The sequence below is a fragment of the Hevea brasiliensis genome, chromosome 14 (genome assembly GCF_030052815.1).
Source record: "Hevea brasiliensis isolate MT/VB/25A 57/8 chromosome 14, ASM3005281v1, whole genome shotgun sequence".
Taxonomy (NCBI): domain Eukaryota; kingdom Viridiplantae; phylum Streptophyta; class Magnoliopsida; order Malpighiales; family Euphorbiaceae; genus Hevea; species Hevea brasiliensis.
Window position 1 is genome coordinate 20398388 of NC_079506.1, and position 18980 is coordinate 20417367.

The 18980-nt window shown below is 34.0% G+C and overlaps 1 protein-coding gene across 2 annotated transcripts; it reads left to right on the plus strand.

The window, feature by feature from the left end:
* The first annotated feature begins 799 nt into the window (after nucleotides 1–799).
* Nucleotides 800–17051, plus strand: LOC110635154 (K(+) efflux antiporter 3, chloroplastic). 2 transcript variants are annotated; one of them, XM_058133547.1, is made up of 19 exons: nucleotides 801–1158; nucleotides 1867–2259; nucleotides 3056–3157; nucleotides 3735–3815; nucleotides 4025–4126; nucleotides 4419–4496; nucleotides 6205–6273; nucleotides 6445–6495; nucleotides 7240–7353; nucleotides 7458–7559; nucleotides 7648–7782; nucleotides 8026–8207; nucleotides 8305–8437; nucleotides 8786–8857; nucleotides 8941–9042; nucleotides 15395–15556; nucleotides 15921–16010; nucleotides 16100–16261; nucleotides 16535–17051. In XM_058133547.1, the coding sequence occupies exons 1-19, from the start codon at nucleotides 1117–1119 to the stop codon at nucleotides 16772–16774; spliced, it is 2412 nt and encodes an 803-aa protein (XP_057989530.1). In that variant the 5' UTR covers nucleotides 801–1116; the 3' UTR covers nucleotides 16775–17051. The 2 variants fall into 2 exon arrangements, with proteins under 2 accessions (XP_057989532.1, XP_057989530.1); XM_058133549.1 differs by lacking the exon at nucleotides 15395–15556 and having other exon boundaries at nucleotides 800–1158.
* Nucleotides 17052–18980: the final 1929 nt, after the last annotated feature.

Genomic DNA, 18980 nt, shown 5'->3' on the forward strand with positions numbered 1-18980 from the left:
CACACTAGTATTATTTTTTTTCCCTTTTCATTCCAAATCAATATATTATTCTAGAGTGGTGTTATATAATATAATTAATTTAAACATTGAATTGAATAAGAGAAATATTGAAATTTTATTCTAACATTCGAAAATATAATAATTTTTTAAAAAATATTTAATAAAAATAATTTGTGTGACTATTTCATAAAAAAAATTGAGTTTTCATTTCCCCCTAACTTTCCCCCTTAAAATCCCCACTAATTTGTTAATCTAAATATTTTTAGTAAAATGTTCAATTTAGTCCTTATATTTATTAAAAAAATTTAATTTAATCTATTTTTAATTTTTTATTTAAAATTAACTTAAAAATTTTAATTTAAATTCAATTTAACTCAAAAATTAAAATTTATAAACTAAATTTCTTGATTTAAATAAAAAATTACGAAATTTAATTTTTTAATCGTGAGACTAAAATTTTTTAATTTAAACTAAAAATTAAAAAATTTAATTTTTTTATTTTTAAATTAAATTAAACTGAAATGTAAATCTTTTTATTAAATTAAATAAAAAATAAAAAATAAAAAATATTAAATATTAAATTAAACTTACGCAACAAGTATTAATTGAGCTTTAAACCAAATATTTTCCTCCCGGATGGTAGAAAAAGAAAGAAAAATTCCTTGTGGATAATGACAATCAGCATGACCAATCTTCCACCTGGACACCACGTCAGCTTTTCATCAGTTTTTTCTTTTTTATTTTTTAATTAAAAAAATCTGGAACCAGTAGACGTTAAAGCTCCAGCTTTCCTGTATAAACGTTTCCACTCTCTGTTCCACAAAAAGAAATTATCAGACGCAAATTCAAGAAAAATAAGACAAACCCTTTTCTTCCTCTCTCTGTGAAAGTTCCAAAATCACTGGATTTAATGAATTTGTGGCCGCTTGTGTTCCTCTCCTTTTTGGTCACCCACAAATAATATTCATATATAAGCCATTTAAAAAAAAAAAAAAAAAATCCGGAGCTCAAAAGTCTAGCCTTCGAAGCTTTTGAGGATTTATCGGAGAAAGCAACAAATGCATTTGAGCTTGACGAAGCTTCTCTCTTCTTCTTGATTTCTGCAGTCTTATTACTATGCTTATGCTGGACTCGATCAGTTTTTCACATGTTCCCAAGGTCAATTTTTTACTTTCAATTCAATTGAAATCAATATCTCTTTCTATATGTAATTTTAGATGACTTGAACTGAAATATGCAGCTTTGTTGTTGCAGAGTTTTATGTGATTTATATTAGTGAATTATTCATCTTTCTGGCTAATTTTGAATGGGTCTATTATGCATTAGCCTTAGAATTTGTAGATTTTTAGTGATTGTTTTATTCAAAATTGTTATTTATTTCTGATTTTAGCCGTGAAATTGTTTTGAAATTTTAATGTTAGAACTTTGAAATGAAAGATATAGCATAATAAACTGCCCAAATATGTGAAGTTCGTTTCTTGATTTTTGGTTTTTCAAAATTTTTTCCTTACGGTAAACATCTGTGATTTTGTCACAAATTCATTTCTTTTTTGAGTGAACTCTGCCTCCCAGCTTCTGTAATTATGTCAGGAATTCAAGCTGCTTGTATATTGAGCTTAATTGTTATAGATTTTGGTAATTATCAGTTACATGCATTCCAAAATGTTGTTTCTGAGTTGAGTCCTGAGTGATTAAATTTTTTTGACAATTTTTAAAAATAAATGCCCTATTCTATTGTCGTTTGAAAGGTTATTTGTATATTTATGTTTATTAGGATGTTCACTGTTAAATAGCATATTGAAATTATTTGAAGAAAACGTAATTATTCTGCTGCTTACATATTTCATTTGTTTCACAACACTGCAGGGACATGATATCATCAAGCAAACAAGCCCAATTAGGGGAAGGGCATGCTCAAATGATATATCACATCTTTATGTACATAGTTTTAGAACTTCACATTCTTCAAAGCAGCAAATGAATTTGCCTTCACATGGCTTAAGTCATAGGACAAGTAGCTTCTTTCTTTCAGGAAATGTCTCTGAAGACAGAATTTTGTTGACATCTTTAGTGTCTGGTTGGAGAGGATTCTATCTTCCCAAACACAAAATAGGCCATTTGGAAAGATCTCGAATTTATGCATCAGTAGATGTTGCTACTGCTGTAGATGTCATCAATGATTTAGGATTGGATACTTTGACATTCTTAGCAGTGACTGTGGTGGTTGTTCCTGTGTTCAAGATCATTAGAGCTAGCCCTGTAAGAATAATGTTCATATTTCAATCATTAGTTATATACATTATTACTTTTTCCCTTTTTGATTTACCATGCAAGGAGATAATGACTCATCCGAATCATTAAGCATTTGCAACTATGAAAATAACTGCACATTCATTATTAAAGAGTATTCTACCTTATCACTTGTGAAAGGTGTGAGATCACAAGAAGATTGGCAGAAAGAATCCGTATGCGATGCATGCATCTTTTTTGCAGAGACACAAATGTAGAGAGTAGAGGAGGGTAGAACTTAATGATAAAGCGAAACACATCATTATGATTTTCTGCTTGTAGATTTCCATTAACTGTTTTCATGCTTAAAAAAATTGTTTGTATGGACCTTATTTTTTGTTCGTCTTTATGCAAATATTGATGTGTGTCACTTTTTTGCTTTTGTCGTAACATACAACAAAGCCTATTTGCTGAAAGTTGTTTATTTAGTCCAATTTTATTCTTACATGAAATTCCACTTCTAGTTTCTGCATAAATTTTTCTGTAAGTTGGACTTTTGCTTTTTAGAATAAAATCATGTGTACTGACCAGCAGGATATCTTCACTTCTATGTGTCATACAAAAAACCACAGAGGATACCTTATTTTCTGTTCTGACGTCCAATCATTTTAATATTTTCGACAAGCTAGCTTAGGAATGATATTATCTATAAGTGCATGTGCTAATGTCTGCCAATAGTCTGCATATAAATATTTGCATGATATAGGTTTCGATTATTTAATGTGTTATAGGTTGAATGATCATTACATGTGCTGTTTGTTTTCAGGTACTTGGTTTCTTCTTTGCTGGGATTGTGCTCAATCAATTTGGCTTCATTAGAAATCTCACAGATGTGAAAGTTCTATCTGAATGGGGAATCCTTTTTTTGGTAAGAAAGGTCACTTAATAGGTTAATGTGCTTTTCTGCTGCTATTCTTCTGTGGAGCACTGGAGCTTTGATCCCCACCATCATCATCATTATCACATTATGATATATGTTGGTGCTTTCTAAAATCTTTGTAACAATGGGAAACAATTAACTATGAAGCAAATTGCATTTACTAGCTCTTAATAATAGAGCCATCTTTATTGTGATTCCCCTGATGTTGTACTTTCACATAAATTAATGGCCTTTTTACTTTTCTCATTGTCATTATTATTGCATATCTATAAATAGGGTGCCATTGTAAATGGTCATTGAAACTACTCTCATGAGAACACATTGCAAGAATTTTAAGCAAACTCCTTGCAGTTACTTTTTATCTACTCAAAAGATAACCTTTGGCAATTGATTTCTTATCCAGACAAAGAAAATCCAATTTGTTTAGACTTGAAAAAAATTTAAATCTCCTGACTCCCTTTCGCTTATTTTCGTTGGGAAGTTATGTTATGATGTTTGGTTTTATGCATCATACACTGAAGATGATCTAAGCATTCTAGTTGGACTAATACTTGTTCCCTTTTAGCTGTTCGAGATGGGCTTGGAGCTTTCACTTGCACGTCTAAAAGCTCTAGCAAAATTTGCCTTTGGCATGGGATTAACTCAGGTAAAATGTTCAAACACTGATCTCATTTGCATTAGGAATTTCAATTTCATGCTTTTCTGGTGTATTTTATATATTTAGCTTGCATTCTTTTTTTAATCTATTTACAAGTATGGGGAAATGAGAAATTTAATGATTCATCTACAAGTACTCCATAAATCTATTGATTTCTCACTTTTTTTTTTCACTTTTTCCTCCCTGCATTTTTGAAGGTTGTATTATCCACTCTTGCTTTCACAGCATTTGAACTTCCACCTAACGGAGCTATTGGAACGAGAATTTTGGAGTTCCTTTTCCACTCCAGGTCTGATTTGGTAAGTATTACGCTTTGCATACATCCTTAATCCCCTCTGCATATGATCACTAGGAATTTGGCAATTAATATCACTCGTTGGGATTTCAAAATGTAAATTCAAAATAAAAAGTTGCATATTTGGGTATGGTGTGTTTCCATGGTGGTTTGCAGTTGAAAACCCTTGTGATTGAAGTTGTGTTACATATGTTCTATATGAAGCAAAAGATATATATATATATATATATATATATATATATATATATATATATATATATATATATTTCTTGTTATCTTCTTTAAATGAATTTCAGGTCAACATCAGAAGCATTGATGAGGCCATTGTTATTGGTGCTGCTCTTTCTCTGTCTTCTTCAGCTTTTGTTCTGCAGGTACTCTAATTCTATATATCTATGATTTTATAGATGTTGCTCTGTTTCTATTTCTGCTATTGGTTCTTTGGGTTAGATTGTATTGTCATTAAGCTTTGAAAGTTGTTAATATCCTAGCTAAACTGAAGGTCTAATTGTATTTTACATGCGTGACTGTTTTGGAGGTGCCAGGACATTGGAGTGAAGAAAGGATAGGTTTTGGTTTTGAAACTTAAAAATAACATGGTTTATGTTTATTGAAGCATTAACAACACTTCAGACCAATTGAACAAATGAATATAAGGAAATGAAAAATACTTTGGATCCTTGGTTCAAGATAATGTAAATGACCAAAAGACACAGCTGTCTTGGAAGAAAGAGTGATTGGATGGGTATCTATAGGTTCAGAAGGTTAAAAAATAATTGGATTTCGAGAATAGAAATTCTAGGACTGAAATTAAGTTTGGTAGTCTAGAGCATATCATAAATATTAATATTTTCCCGTTGCATGATCTGTGAATGTGGGCTCTGGTCCTGTGGTTAAATACTGCCCTTAATATAAAGGAGCTATATTATCTACACTTTTTCCATTGTATGCATGATTGCCTATAACTTTAAAATTATTAAATTTTCTTTCATCCATCTTCCACTTCAAGAATTTTAAATTATTGAGAATTTATCAAATTTCAGCATTCCTGTTGTCCAATTCCTTTGGACTTCTAATTCATGAGGAATTCAAAGAGTCTTTTTTTTTTTTTCTTCTTGTGGGACGAGGGGAGGGGTGGTGGGTGGGGGGTTGAAGTTTTTGGGAGAATTGAAGAAGGTTCTGGGTGTTGAGACTTGAGACCTCCCACCTACATTAGACTGAGAGTTGAAACTCATAATACTGAATTTATTCTCTTTGTTCCAACTTTTCTTAGCTTACAAACAATGTAATCACCATCACTATTTACTCTATTTGTCAGCTTTGGTTGCTCCTGTTATCTGCTAACTTCTTCTGAAGCACTGTAATGAATATAACATGGGACTTCATTGCTAGTTTTTCAGCTCCTATAGATTCTCTAACTAAAATAAGTAGAAGGAGATTGGAGGGCTCAGCCCAATGGAAAAGAATATTTGGTAGACATTCAGAGATAAAATGACATATCTATGCTCAGGTCTATGGATAAAAAGATCTGTTAAAAGGACAACAATATCGTGATCTGATTTGTTATTTAATATAAAATATCTTCTCCTTCTACCAAACTGGATAAGGGATGACTGCATTTGTAGGATGGTGCAAGTGGCACTTTGGAGAAAAGTTGCGAGGGTAAACTAAGATTGTTTGGGCATGTCTATTGTAGACTAACAAATGCACTGGTATTAAATGTTGAGCATATTGATGCTACAAGAGCATGGAAAGATGAGGAGATAGAACTATATTGATTTGAGACGAAGTAGTGAAAAGGGATTTAGTAGTGCTAGAACTTTTGATAGATATAGCCCTAAAATAAATAATGGAGGAAAATATTCCATATAGCTGACCCTACTTATATCGGGATTAAGACTTAAATTGAGTTGATTATGTCCTTCTAGGTCCTGTGTACTTTTTTCCAAGGAGATTGCCCCAGGGGAAAAAAAGAGTTATATGCTTAATTGGTTATTTTTATGAATAAAAAAACATGCTTCCATTTTGTCACCCATTGGTATTGGATACAGCATCCTAGGGCTTATCAAGCATAATATGTAGCTTCTTGCAGAGAAAGGTGAGCTTCCAACAAGACTTGGCTCAGCAACTCTTGGGATTCTTCTTCTGCAGGTAATTTTCTTATTCATACTAGGGCTTGTCTTTCCACATTAAACTAATAATGCCTAGTTTATTTATTTTATCGTTTCTTTCCCTTGTGGATTTTGCTTGGGGTCTTCTTGTAGATTGATCAAAGTTGGATATCAATGACCATTTTGGAATCCCTCTTTTTGGTATTTGCAGGACATAGCAGTTGTTCCTCTCTTAGTCATACTTCCTGTGTTAGAGAGCCAGGTATGCAATTAGGGATAACTCATCTAGGGAATTGATCTGCATAGGAATAATATTAAGTGTTTGTATGTGTTGGATAAGGTGGGGGTTTAACTTAGTTGTGAATTTTCTTCAAATGTTTCATCGGTGGGAGGAAGTCTGTTCTCTCACTTTTATTTCTAAACTGACTTGGAGGAGAGTGGTACAACATGACCTAGAAACATTACACATTTTCGAGGATTTAACCCAAAATCGTTTAGAGTGGAGAAAGAGAATCTATATAGCCGACCCCAATAATTTTTTGGGATAAAGACTTAGTTGAGTTGAGTTGAGTATTGTATGGTGTTTTTACTTGTAAAGGATTTTTCCAGTTTTCTGTAAAATATTAAAAAAGAAAAGGAAAACAGATGGAAAATGCATTTACCAATCAGAAAATGAAAACTAGATTATTCAAAAATAATTTGCAGTTTCAATGTGCAAACACATTTTCTGCATTTTTGTTTGAAATGAATTGGATAATGGGGTTAAATTGTGGAATCTATCTTTTCAAAGTAAACAAACCATTAATATTTTGGATCTTCTTTTTTCTTTTGATTTTCTTCTAAAGTTGTTAGTAATAGGTTTGTTGACTTACATATTTAGTTTTATTTTTAATCTTATTTGACTTTATCATAATTTCCAGATATGAAATGTTCTAATGCATCATGTCATATCTTGTTCTTGCATACCCTGTAACTAGTATTATTTATTTATTTATTTATTTTTCAGAATCTGGTTGAGGAAAGTATCTGGCCAATGCTTGCTAAAGAAAGTTTAAAGGCTTTAGGTGGATTGGGATTGCTTTCTCTTGGGGGAAAATATATTCTAAGGCGAGTTTTTGAGGTATTCACGTTTTTTATTTATTGCAAATTAATTTTCTAGAAGAGATCCGTAGCCATAAATACATGCCCATAATGTTGTTCCAGACACTAAATTAAAATATTCAGGTTGTGGCAGAAGCAAGGAGCTCAGAAGCCTTTGTTGCTCTTTGTCTGTTAACAGTTACTGGGACTTCCCTTATCACACAAAAGTTGGGCTTTAGTGATACGGTTAGAATGAATATCTCTTACAGTGATAGAATGGCTGATGTTCCTTTTCTCAAATCCTGCTATTATTGATTTTGATTTCATCATGCAGCTTGGAGCATTTTTAGCTGGGGCATTGTTGGCAGAAACAAATTTTCGGACACAGATAGAAGCTGATATAAGGCCATTTAGGGGGTTACTTCTTGGTTTATTTTTTGTGACTACAGGGACTTCTATTGACATGCAGGTACTTTCACACCTTGTACCAAATATTCCTGCCATGTAGAAAAAAAGTTTGACATTTAAAGTTTTAATTGAGTTTTGCTTTTCATAGATCTACATATCAAGTACACTTATAGCTTTGCTTTTTTGCTATGATGGGCATTATATGGGCATTATAGGCTAACTGTGTCATTGATAGAGTAACATGTTTGCTAATAATTCTAGAATATATTTTCCTTTGAACAATCGGTTTTTTTTTCGTATGCAGCTCCTGTTCCGAGAGTGGCCAAATGTAATTTCACTGTTGGCAGGTTTAATCATCATCAAGACACTGATAATAAGTGCAATAGGTCCCCGTGTTGGGCTTACTATGCAAGAAAGTGTAAGAATAGGATTCCTACTATCACAAGGAGGCGAGTTTGCATTTGTAGTTTTCTCTCTGGCAAACAGGTTGGAAATATGTTTTAATATTGTTGTAGTCATGTTATAATTTAGCATTCGACATTGTTTTCTGCTTATAAGATTTTCTTTACCTTATTGGAAGCAGGCTTGGTGTGCTGCCGCTTGAGCTTAACAAGCTGCTTATAATTGTAGTTGTTTTGTCAATGGCATTAACTCCATTGCTTAATGAAGCTGGAAGAAGAGCTGCCGATTTTATTGATGAAAAATCTGAGACAGATGTATGTTTCCACTTTGATTTCTCTTTTTTGGAATTTAAATATGGTGGCCAGCTAAAATGGTTAGCTAAGTGCTTAGACATAGACTTTTTTAATTTATTTATTATTATTTTTTTAATTCATAGCAGATAGCATAAACTATACCAACTATATGCTTGGATGTTGAACTGTTTCATTTTAGATTTTAGAGAACGTTTGAATGGTGTGAAGAAATTAGCATGGTATAGTGCATAATTGCCTATGATTAGGACTACTTATGCCAGTCTCTTGTTCTGTCTATCTTCACTTTTGGATTTAGTATGTGCATTACTGAGACTTCTACTGAATACACCTCAAATCTGGATTTTCCAGAAAGCTACTGAGATGGTGAACTTTGATGCTAGTGAACCTGTTGTGATCCTTGGATTTGAACAAATGGGTCAGGTACATAATTTTCATGATTAGGACAATCACTTTGATTGCGCTATAGCTTAATTGCCTTTATGTTTTCATTTTGCTGAATGCAGGTCTTGGCCAATTTCTTGTCTGCTCAGTTAGCTGCTGGAGTGGATGGAGAAGTTGTAGGATGGCCTTATGTGGCTTTTGATTTGAACCCTTCTGTAGTGAAGGTCAGGAAGATTTTAAGTTGATGTCTAAAATCCAAATTAAGTTCTTCAAAATTGTTCAAAATAAATTTTATCATCGCAAATTTAGTTGTCATTCAAGTTCAAGATCAACTTGAATGTCTTTGGCATTATATTTATTTACATAATCAAGTGATGTCAAATAGGACTTAATTTGTATTACTTTTAGGTGCCGTAACCCTTTACAACAATAACAATTAAACCTTGATTCCAAACTAGTTGGAGTTGACCATATGGAACCATTTTCGCTATTTAGCCCTATTTGAGACAATTCAGTATTAATATTCAAAAATTATAGTTCTTTTGATATAATTTTCCTCCACGTTATTCTAGGTTTCTTCCTTTCCCTCCTCACTTCTTCTACCCCTAATTTATCATATTTCTATATCAGAGTATTTGATTCTCTACATTGGACATGATAAAACCATCTTAATTGATGTGTGCGACAGGCTCTTTATGGTGGATGTGATCATTTCTAATCTTATCTATCATTGTATTACCTATTATAGAAGTCTTTTTCAATTAGGAGACTGACTTCTAAAGGATATCCTCATAAGAAAAGGAGTCCTAATTCATATAGAAGTAGAATTCTAATCCATATAGAATAAGAGATAATTGTGTGTGTGTGTGTATATATATATATATATATATATATATATATATATATATATATATATATATATCTGTGTATTAATACATTTGAATTAATGAAAATACCTGAATATACATGGTATCAGAGCCTGGTCCTATTTTTTTCCCTGAGAATTCCCTCCCCTGTTCTTTCCCTCGGTAAGCTGTATCCTAGGAGAATTCCCTAGGGCTATCACGGAACATCACAGCCACTCTCAGGAGGTGACTCAAGTCCCGATCAACCTCCCCTGAAAGTCCGGTGACCGGACTTGGAGAGAGTGGCCTCCACGCGCTACTTCTTTATTTTGATCCCTGTTCCATGCGCCGGTGCGTGTACCTGCGTGTGGTGTTTTCCGGCGACGTTCGACTGCCGGACCTCCTTCCTCGGTGTCCCCCCAATGTGGTGATTCAATCCCTGTAGGCTGTGTTTGGTTCTGAGGCTTCGTTCTTGGTAGTGTTTGAAAAATTTTCCTTTCGAGTCACTGGATCTATCGACAAAGTCATTGGATTTGCCGTGATTTTTCACTGGATATGGCTGAGGGTGAGACCAAGTTTATAATTACTGATGTAGTCTCGGTGATGACTAAAATCACTGAAAACGAACTTAATGGCTTGAATTATTTAGAATGGAGCAAAATCGTTCTAATTTATTTGAGGAGCATTGATAAAGATGATTATCTTACAAAAGATCCATCGGATGATGATACTAGGCAAACTTGGTTAAGGGAAGACGCTCGTTTATTCTTACAGCTTCAGAATTCAATTCACAGTGAGGTAATGAGCCTTATTAATCACTTGTGAGTATGTTAAAGAATTAATAGATTATTTAGAATTTTTATACTTTGGTAAAGGCTATATTTCTCGCATATATGATGTTTGCAAAGCATTTTATCGACCTGAAAAACAAGACAAGACTCTTACAACATATTTTATGGAATTTAAACGTATTTATGAAGAGCTTAATGTTTTGTAACCATTTAGTCCTGATGTAAAGGTGCAACAAGCTCAACGTAAGCAAATGGCTGTTATGAGTTTTCTTGTTGGTTTACCCTCAGAATATGAAACTGTTAAATCTCAGATTCTCTCTAGCACTGAGATTTCCTCTCTTCATGATACTTTTATACGTGTCATTCGTACAGAAAGTACTTATTTTTCACAACCTACTACCGGTGCTCTTATCAGTGGAAATATAAGTGGACAACAGGGAAATAGAGGAGGGTATAGAGGAGGGCTGACTAACAATAAAAACAATCAACGTAATGTGGAGGCTAGTTCTAATCAGGACATTGGAGGAGTCATTTGTTATTATTGCCATGAGCCTGGACACACAAAACGTAACTGTTTGAAACTTCAGAGGAGAAATCAGCGATCCCAGGTGGCAAATATGGTAACAGAAAATCCTAGTGTCTTTTTCCTCTGAGAAAACTATCTCAGTATCTGCAAAAGAATTTGCACAGTTCTTCCAGTATCAAGCATCTCTAAAGGCGACCAATCCCTTAATCACGGCTATCGCTGAGTCAGGTAAATCCACTACATGCCTTGTGTCCTTCTCGTCCAAATGGGTCATTAATTCTGGTGCTACAGATCATATGACAGGTAATTCTAATCTATCTGATTTTCAGTCTTTTACTACTCCTTCCACAGTCACTTTAGCTGATGGATCTACTTCGTGTGTCATCGGTACTGGAACTATGAATCCAACCATGTCCATATCTTTGTCATCTGTTTTATATCCACCTAACTTCTCTTTTAATTTACTCTCTGTTAGCAAACTCACTCGAAACTTAAATTGTTCTATTTCCTTTTTTCCTTACCATTGTTTGTTTCAGGATCTTACGACGAAGAAGATTATTGGTAAAGAGCATGAGTCTGGTGGTTTTTACATTTGTGATAAATGTGAACCGAGATCTATTGTTTGCTCCAGTATCTCAACTCCTCTTAAAGTTTATTGTAGATTGGGCCATCCTTTCTTGTCTACCTTGAAGAAATTATGTCCTCAGTTTCAGTATTTGTCAGTACTAGAGTGTGAGTCATGTCAGTTTGCTAAGCATCATCGTTTATCTACTATACCTAGAGTCAATAAACGGGCTTCGTCCCCTTTTGAATTAGTTCATTATGATATTTGGGGTCTTTGTTCTATTACTTCTAAACTTAGATTTAGATATTTTGTTACTTTTGTGGATGATTACTCTCGTGTTATATGGCTATATTTAATGAAGAATCGTTCTGAGTTATTTTCTATCTTTAATGCTTTTTGTGTTAAAATTAAAACTCAATTTAATATTTTTGTACGTATGTTAAGAAGTGATAATGCTAAAGAATATTTTCTGAGCACTTCCAGACTTATATGACTTAAAATGGTATTCTTCACCAGTCTTCTTGTGTTGATACGCCATCTCAAAATGGCGTTGCTGAAAAAAAAAATCGACATTTTCTTGAGGTAGCTAGAGCACTTCTTTTCCAAATAAAGGTACCTAAATATTTTTAGGCTGATGCAGTTTCTACAGCATGCTTTTTGATTAATCACATGCCATCTTTTGTTCTTGATGGGGACATTCGTTACACTATTTTGTTTTCATCTAAATCATTGTTTTCTGTTGAACCTCGGATTTTTGGCTGCACTTGTTCTGTGCGAGATGTTCGTTCACAAATTTCTAAATTGGATCCAAAGTCTCTTAAATGTGTTTTCCTTGGATACTCGCGGCTCCAAAAAGGATATAGGTGTTTTTCTTCAATTCTTAATCGTTACATTGTTTTTGCTGATGTTATATTTTTTGAGTCTACTCCATTATTCCCTTAAATATCTATGTATAAGAATCAGGGGGAGGATGATGACCTTTTAGTTTACACTATTAAACAAAATGTTCCTCATCCTCTTCCTCTTGCTCCTTCTGTCCCTGTCCCAGCCTCAGTCATCCCTCCTGTTGTTCATGTTTATTTAAGGAGATTGCAGACTCCAGACTTAGATCCTCCACCATCTTCGTCGTTGGAAGATTCAGTTACTACCGCTGATTATGATCCTACTTTAGATATTTCCATTGCCCTTCGCAAAGGAAAACGTGCATGTACTTACCCTATTTCCTCTTTTGTTTCTTATAATCGTTTGTTTTCTCCTTCTCGATATTTTGTTACCTCTTTAGATTTTATAAAAATTTCTAAAACAGTTATCGAGGCATTATCTCATCCTAGTTGGTGTGCCGCTATGAAAGAGTAAATGGAGGCCTTAGATACAAATGATACATGGGAACTGGTGCCTTTGCTCATTGGTAAGAAGGCTATTAGATGCAAATGGGTTTTTTCGGTAAAGACGAATCATGATGGTTCTATAGCCAGATTAAAAGTACGTCTTGTAGCCAAAGGATATGCTCAAATATATGACATGGATTACTCTGATACTTTTTCTCCTGTAGCTAAACTAGCTTCAGTTAGACTGTTCATCTTCCTAGCAGCTACATATGATTGGCCTTTGCACCAATTAGATATAAAGAATGCCTTTCTTCATGGTGGCCTTCAGGAAGAGGTATATATGGAGCAACCATCAAGGTTTGTTGCTCAAGGGGAGTCGGTTAAAGTTTGCAGACTTCAAAAGTCTCTCTATGACTTGAAACAAAGTTCTCGGCCTTGGTTTGGGAGATTCAGTGAAGTAGTACAGGATTTTGGTATGCAAAAGAGTAAATACGATCATTCAGTGTTTTATAGGCAGTCTAAGGCTAGCCTAATTTTATTGGTAGTGTATATTGATGATATTGTTATCACTAGGAGTGACTTTGCAGGTATTTCATCCCTTAAACACTTCTGACCTAGTTTCAAATAAAAGACTTGGGCTCACTCAAGTATTTCTTGGGTATTGAAGTTATGAGAAGTAAGAAAGGTATCTTCTTGTCTTAGCGGAAGTATGTTCTTGATCTACTAATAGAAATTGGAAAATTAGGTGCTAAGCCATGCAATGCACCAATGACCTCGAATCTGCAACTTGGACCAGAGGATGATAAGCTATTTGAAGATCCTGAAAAATATAGGAGGTTGGTAGGTAAATTGAACTATCTTACAATAACTCGTTCTGATATTGCATACTTAGTCAATGTGATGAGTCAGTTTATATCTTCCCCAATTGTTACTCATTGGGAAGCTTCGGGACAAATTTTGTGTTATTTGAAAGGAGCTCCAGGGCGAGGCTTATTATATAGTAATCATGGGCATTTAAATGTTGAATGTAACTATTGGATATTATGTCTTTATTAGAGGTAATTTGGTGTCATAGAGAAGTAAAAAATAGAGTGTAGTCTCTCGATCTAGTGTTGAATCGAAATACAGAGCTATGGCACAATCAGTATGTGAAATAGTGTGGATACTTCAATTATTAGATGAGGTTGGCCTTAAGATCTCTTTACCTGCACAATTATGGTGTGATAATCAAGCTGCTCTCTACATTGCTTCTAATCCTGTGTTCCATGAATGGACTAAGCATATTGAAATTGATTTTCATTTTATCCGGGAAAAGCTTCAACAAGGGATCATCTCAACACAACACATCAAAACTGGAGAGCAATTATGAGATATATTTACAAAAGCTCTAAGTGGAGCTCGGGTTGACTACATTTGTAACAAGTTGGGCATGATTAACATCTATGCTCCAACTTGAGGGGGAGTATTATAGAAGTCTTTTTCAGTTAGGAGATTGACTCCTAAAGGATATCCTCATAAGAAAACGAGTCCTAATTCATATAGAAGTGGAATTCTAATCCATATAGAATAAGAAATGATTGTATATATATATATATATATATATATATATATATATATATATATATATATCTGTGTATTAACACCTTTGAATTAATGAAAATACCTGAATTTACAATACTAGACACCCATCTTAACATCTGTTTCTCTGTCACACTCATCTTGTGAATATGTAATATTTTAAATGCCCAATATTCACTCCCATATAATATAGCTAGCTTAATCACAGTTTTATAGAACGTACTTTTCACTTGGTCAGAGATTTTATGGTCGCATAACATACCCGTTACCCTCCTTCATTTCATCCATCTTGTTTGGATCCTACGAGTTACATTCTCATTTATTACTTCATTCTCTTAAATAGTTCAATCGGTTGCATTTTGACACTAAAAACTCCTTTCAATTGAACCTCCCCTCCATTCCTTCTAGGAGAGCTAAACTTGCAATGCACATAACCCTAACACTCTCCATAAATGATGTGTATGCTTGTGTAGACAATTATTAAAGATCGAATTGATTGTTACAAATATAAAATATTGCACCATAACCTTCAATTATTGAAAAAGCATGTGTTGAGAACTTTTTTTCTTTTATTGATGGGAATTATCGTGCAAAAATAAAAAGGCTTAAAGGATCCAATTTCAATGATGAGGAAATACTTTTAACATCACTGTTTGGTGTCTTGCATCAGAGGTGTAGAAGCCAGTAAAAAAATGTTTTTTGAGTTGATACACAGAAATGTTAGATACCTTGTAACATTTTCTTCTGCACATGTTTAAAAGGCAAAGTTTTAAGTTACCTACTTCACGCTAGAAAGGGGAATGTTTCAACTTTCAACTTTTATTTTGCTAATGCATGATCTTCTGCAGTACTTTGAGACATCAAATTTCTCATAAGTTTTGGAGTCTTTTTCCCAAGGAAAATAGGTTATGATGAATAAATTTTATTCACATTACATTCACAGGCTTCTCGGAAACTTGGTTTTCCGATTCTGTATGGGGATGGATCACGTCCAGCTGTATTGCAAACTGCTGGTATCTCTTCTCCGAAGGCTTTCATGATCATGTATACAGGAAGGAAGAGGACAATTGATGCTGTTCAAAGGCTCCGACTTGCTTTTCCTGCAGTAACTCTCTCTCTCTTTCTAGTCTGTGCATTTGCCCTTGTGTGTGACAAGTGCAATATGGTATCACTTCCATAAATATTCTGCAAGTAGAATGCATTTGTGAGCTAGTAGGAGGTATATTAGCCTTCCTCTCTACCATTGTTAGAGGTTGCAAATCTATCAGAAGAAACATAAGAAGCTTTAATTTTGTTATTTGATTAGGACTTCTTTTCCCACGCCAGAAATCTCAGGTCTTGGCCATTCTGATTGTCATCTAAGATGGGGCTAGGATGCTACTTTTCTTATTTATTTATTTTTCTTCCCTTTTCTAATGTCTTGCTTCTGGTTGTAGTGCTATTTTTTTGAGTAATATTCTACTTGGCAGGTCCCAATTTATGCCAGAGCTCAAGATCTCATGCATCTTTTAGATCTGAAGAAAGCAGGAGCAACTGATGCTATTCTAGAAAACGCAGAGGTATCAATAAATTGTTTCCTTTGGTCAACTTGATTGGGGATCTCCATTATCTTGATTGCTTATTCTGAATCTTCTGTACATTCATGCAGACAAGTTTACAGCTAGGCTCTAAGCTTTTGAAGAGTCTTGGTGTCATGTCTGATGATGTAGACTTTTTAAGTCAGCTTGTTCGAGACTCCATGGAGTCGCAAGCTCAAGAAGCACTGAACAAAACTGATGATCGAGAATTTGATGTTATGAAACCATTGCAGGTAATATATAATCAGCTTGGTGGGGTCTAAAAACTTTTCTCTAACCTGTAACAGATTTATATTACATTATATCATTCTCCTTTTTTCTTTCCAAATAAAGGCCTTTTATTGAAAACTGACTGAAATATTTTGGCAAAGCAACCACCCTTTTCTTAAACCCGTATTTTCTTTCCTTATTTCTGTATTACCTGATCTTTTGTGTATCATTTCCTTGATGTACTTGCATAATCGGGGAACCATTTCTGAAACAAGTGTTGATATTTTTCATGTAAGGTAAGAGCGGCTGATTCACTTGGGGCCCAGGCATCCATTCCGGCAACCTCACCTGAAGACAAACTATTAGGAAGCAAGCAGACAGATGGAATTCATGTCTTGCAGTCGCAGGGGAAAGCTAATGAGCTCCAGCAATCAGAGGATCTGCAGGGCAAGGGTGTTTTGTACTGTGAACTAGGTACTGAGAATGGCATTATGGTTAATACTGCGGATGAGGAAAATATGATAACTGCTGAATAACCGTGAGAATGCATAGACTTCAGTCTCCATTCATCTTCCTAAGAAGATTTGCTCCTGCAGCTTCACTGAAGTTCAGCTAGTGCTTTAGAAAGTGACCAATTTTGTTGCTGGGACTAACACTAGGGAAAGGATTAAGCTAAATCTTTGAGAAAAGTTAGCTGCAACTCTAATGCTCTATACAAGTTTCCCATTGTTTTGAAACCACCCCATCCCCATGCATATTGTTGATATTGATAAATTGATTAGCAATGAAAGAGGTGCCTTATTTGAAAAGAAAGGAACTCTTGGTTTCTTGTATAAGTTTGTCCTGAAATTTTTGTTTATTCTTAGGGCAATATACCACATACTAGTTAAAACCTTCAAATGCTTGAGATAATATGGGAAATTATTGGATGCAACTGAAGCACTAAATTTTAGTACTCTTTGCACTCACATAAATGTAGACCTTCTCACGCCTAAATATGGGTGAAGGAGCACATGCTTTAGGTGTATATAGACGGTATCCATGAGAGAGACCCAATTTGTTTGACAACATTTTAGATTCATTGGATATAATTAAAGCGCAATCAGCAAGATAAAATTAAAAGTATATGATACAATTAGACAAAGCATACCAACTTTAGGATATATTTCTGTTCCTCCTATATTAGACTCGTCAATTGAAAGTTCAAAGACAAATGGGAAACTAATGCATTGCTTGAAACTAAATTAGTCATGCTTGATTGATTTAATAAGTTCAGACTACATGTTAATTGATTATTAAAGGTCATCGATTCATATCGATTTGTGTTTGGATGGTGTTTTGGTGCCTAAATGCAATTAAGTCAGGTATTTAAGTTCTATCATACATGAGAACATGAGAACGGAGATTTTAATTTTAGGATTGTGGTTATACTTATGTGGGAGTGAATATTAGCATCTAAAGTACAAGATATCCATAAGGTTATGGTAGAAGTACAAACGTTAAGATGGATGTCTAGTGATATGATAATGTATAAGATTTGGAATGATTACATTTGTCATTGAAAGAGGGTTGATTCAGATGTTTTGGTCATGCCCAATGTGAAGTATTAAATGTCCAGTACAGAAGTGTTATAAGTTGGTAGGGAAAGAAGTGAAAGGAAAATGGGAGACTTAAGATAACTTGAAGAGAAAAGGTATCAAAGGATTTACAAGTTTTGGATATGGATGTGGACTTGATGTCTTGTAGAGCCAAATGACAAAAAAGGACATATGACCCCAGCTAATTTAAAATGAAGGCTTGATTATTGTTGTTATTATTCATGTGGGTTTCATCATTAAATACACTTGGGATTCATATGAATCAACAGCGTGGTAAGTCAGTCGCTTCACTTGCAACTGACGTTGACATTTCCTTTCCTTCATTACACATTCAGCTGAGTTTCATATTCTTGCACATTACAGTCTCGTACTTTTAAGAAGTGCATGCAGGAATGCAAAAATAAACTCTAACAAGAATGTCTGCTTAACCTCTGAAATATAATTTTACTTGTACAAATTATGATTAGAACAGATGTCATTTTCATCTAATTCAATAATAAAAATATTATAAAAATTCGGATCCCATTTGTATACAACAAGAAAATGAAACCCTTTTTCAAGAATTGCATGCATTTCATTTTTATTTATGGATTTAACCATGAATTATTAAAACTTTTTGTCAGCTAAAAAGATATTGACGAAGAAAAACTCTTGAAATTGACAGGCCTTCCATTATCATCATCCTATAACTCCAAGTCAATAGCTTATTAAATCCAAAGGGAAGTTGACACATTGCATATATTGATTTGGAACTCAAATAACAGTGTAGTATACTTCTTCTGAAAGAGTCCAACAAAGAAGTTTAATAATCTTCAATTATTTTTCTTGATCTGGACAACACTTTTAACCTTACTTCAAAATTTATGTTCATCTATTCGACTCCCAAATTTTACAAGATATACTTGACCACTTGACCAATTTAATTAGTCCTATGTTTGGAGAGTAAATTTTTCTTTTCCTTTTTTTTTTCTTTTACAATCTTAGTTGGTCCCATAAAAGGCACCAACATTAGCTTCATATAGAACATTGCCTGCAAGTTCAAAACCCAAGCACTTACCACCACTAAAACATAGAAAAGGTCCCTTTCTTTTCACATTTCAACATTGGTTTTGCTCAGTCCTTGGCAATGGAATATCAATATATA

Excerpts from the sequence above, each read along its gene's own strand:
- LOC110635154 (XM_058133547.1), top strand. The coding sequence starts at position 1,117 with ATGCTTATGCTGGACTCGATCAGTTTTTCACATGTTCCCAAG. Across the intron at positions 4,497-6,204 it reads CTTCAGCTTTTGTTCTGCAG|CTTCTTGCAGAGAAAGGTGA; the intron begins GTACTCTAATTC and ends CATAATATGTAG. Across the intron at positions 7,354-7,457 it reads TTCTAAGGCGAGTTTTTGAG|GTTGTGGCAGAAGCAAGGAG; the intron begins GTATTCACGTTT and ends TAAAATATTCAG.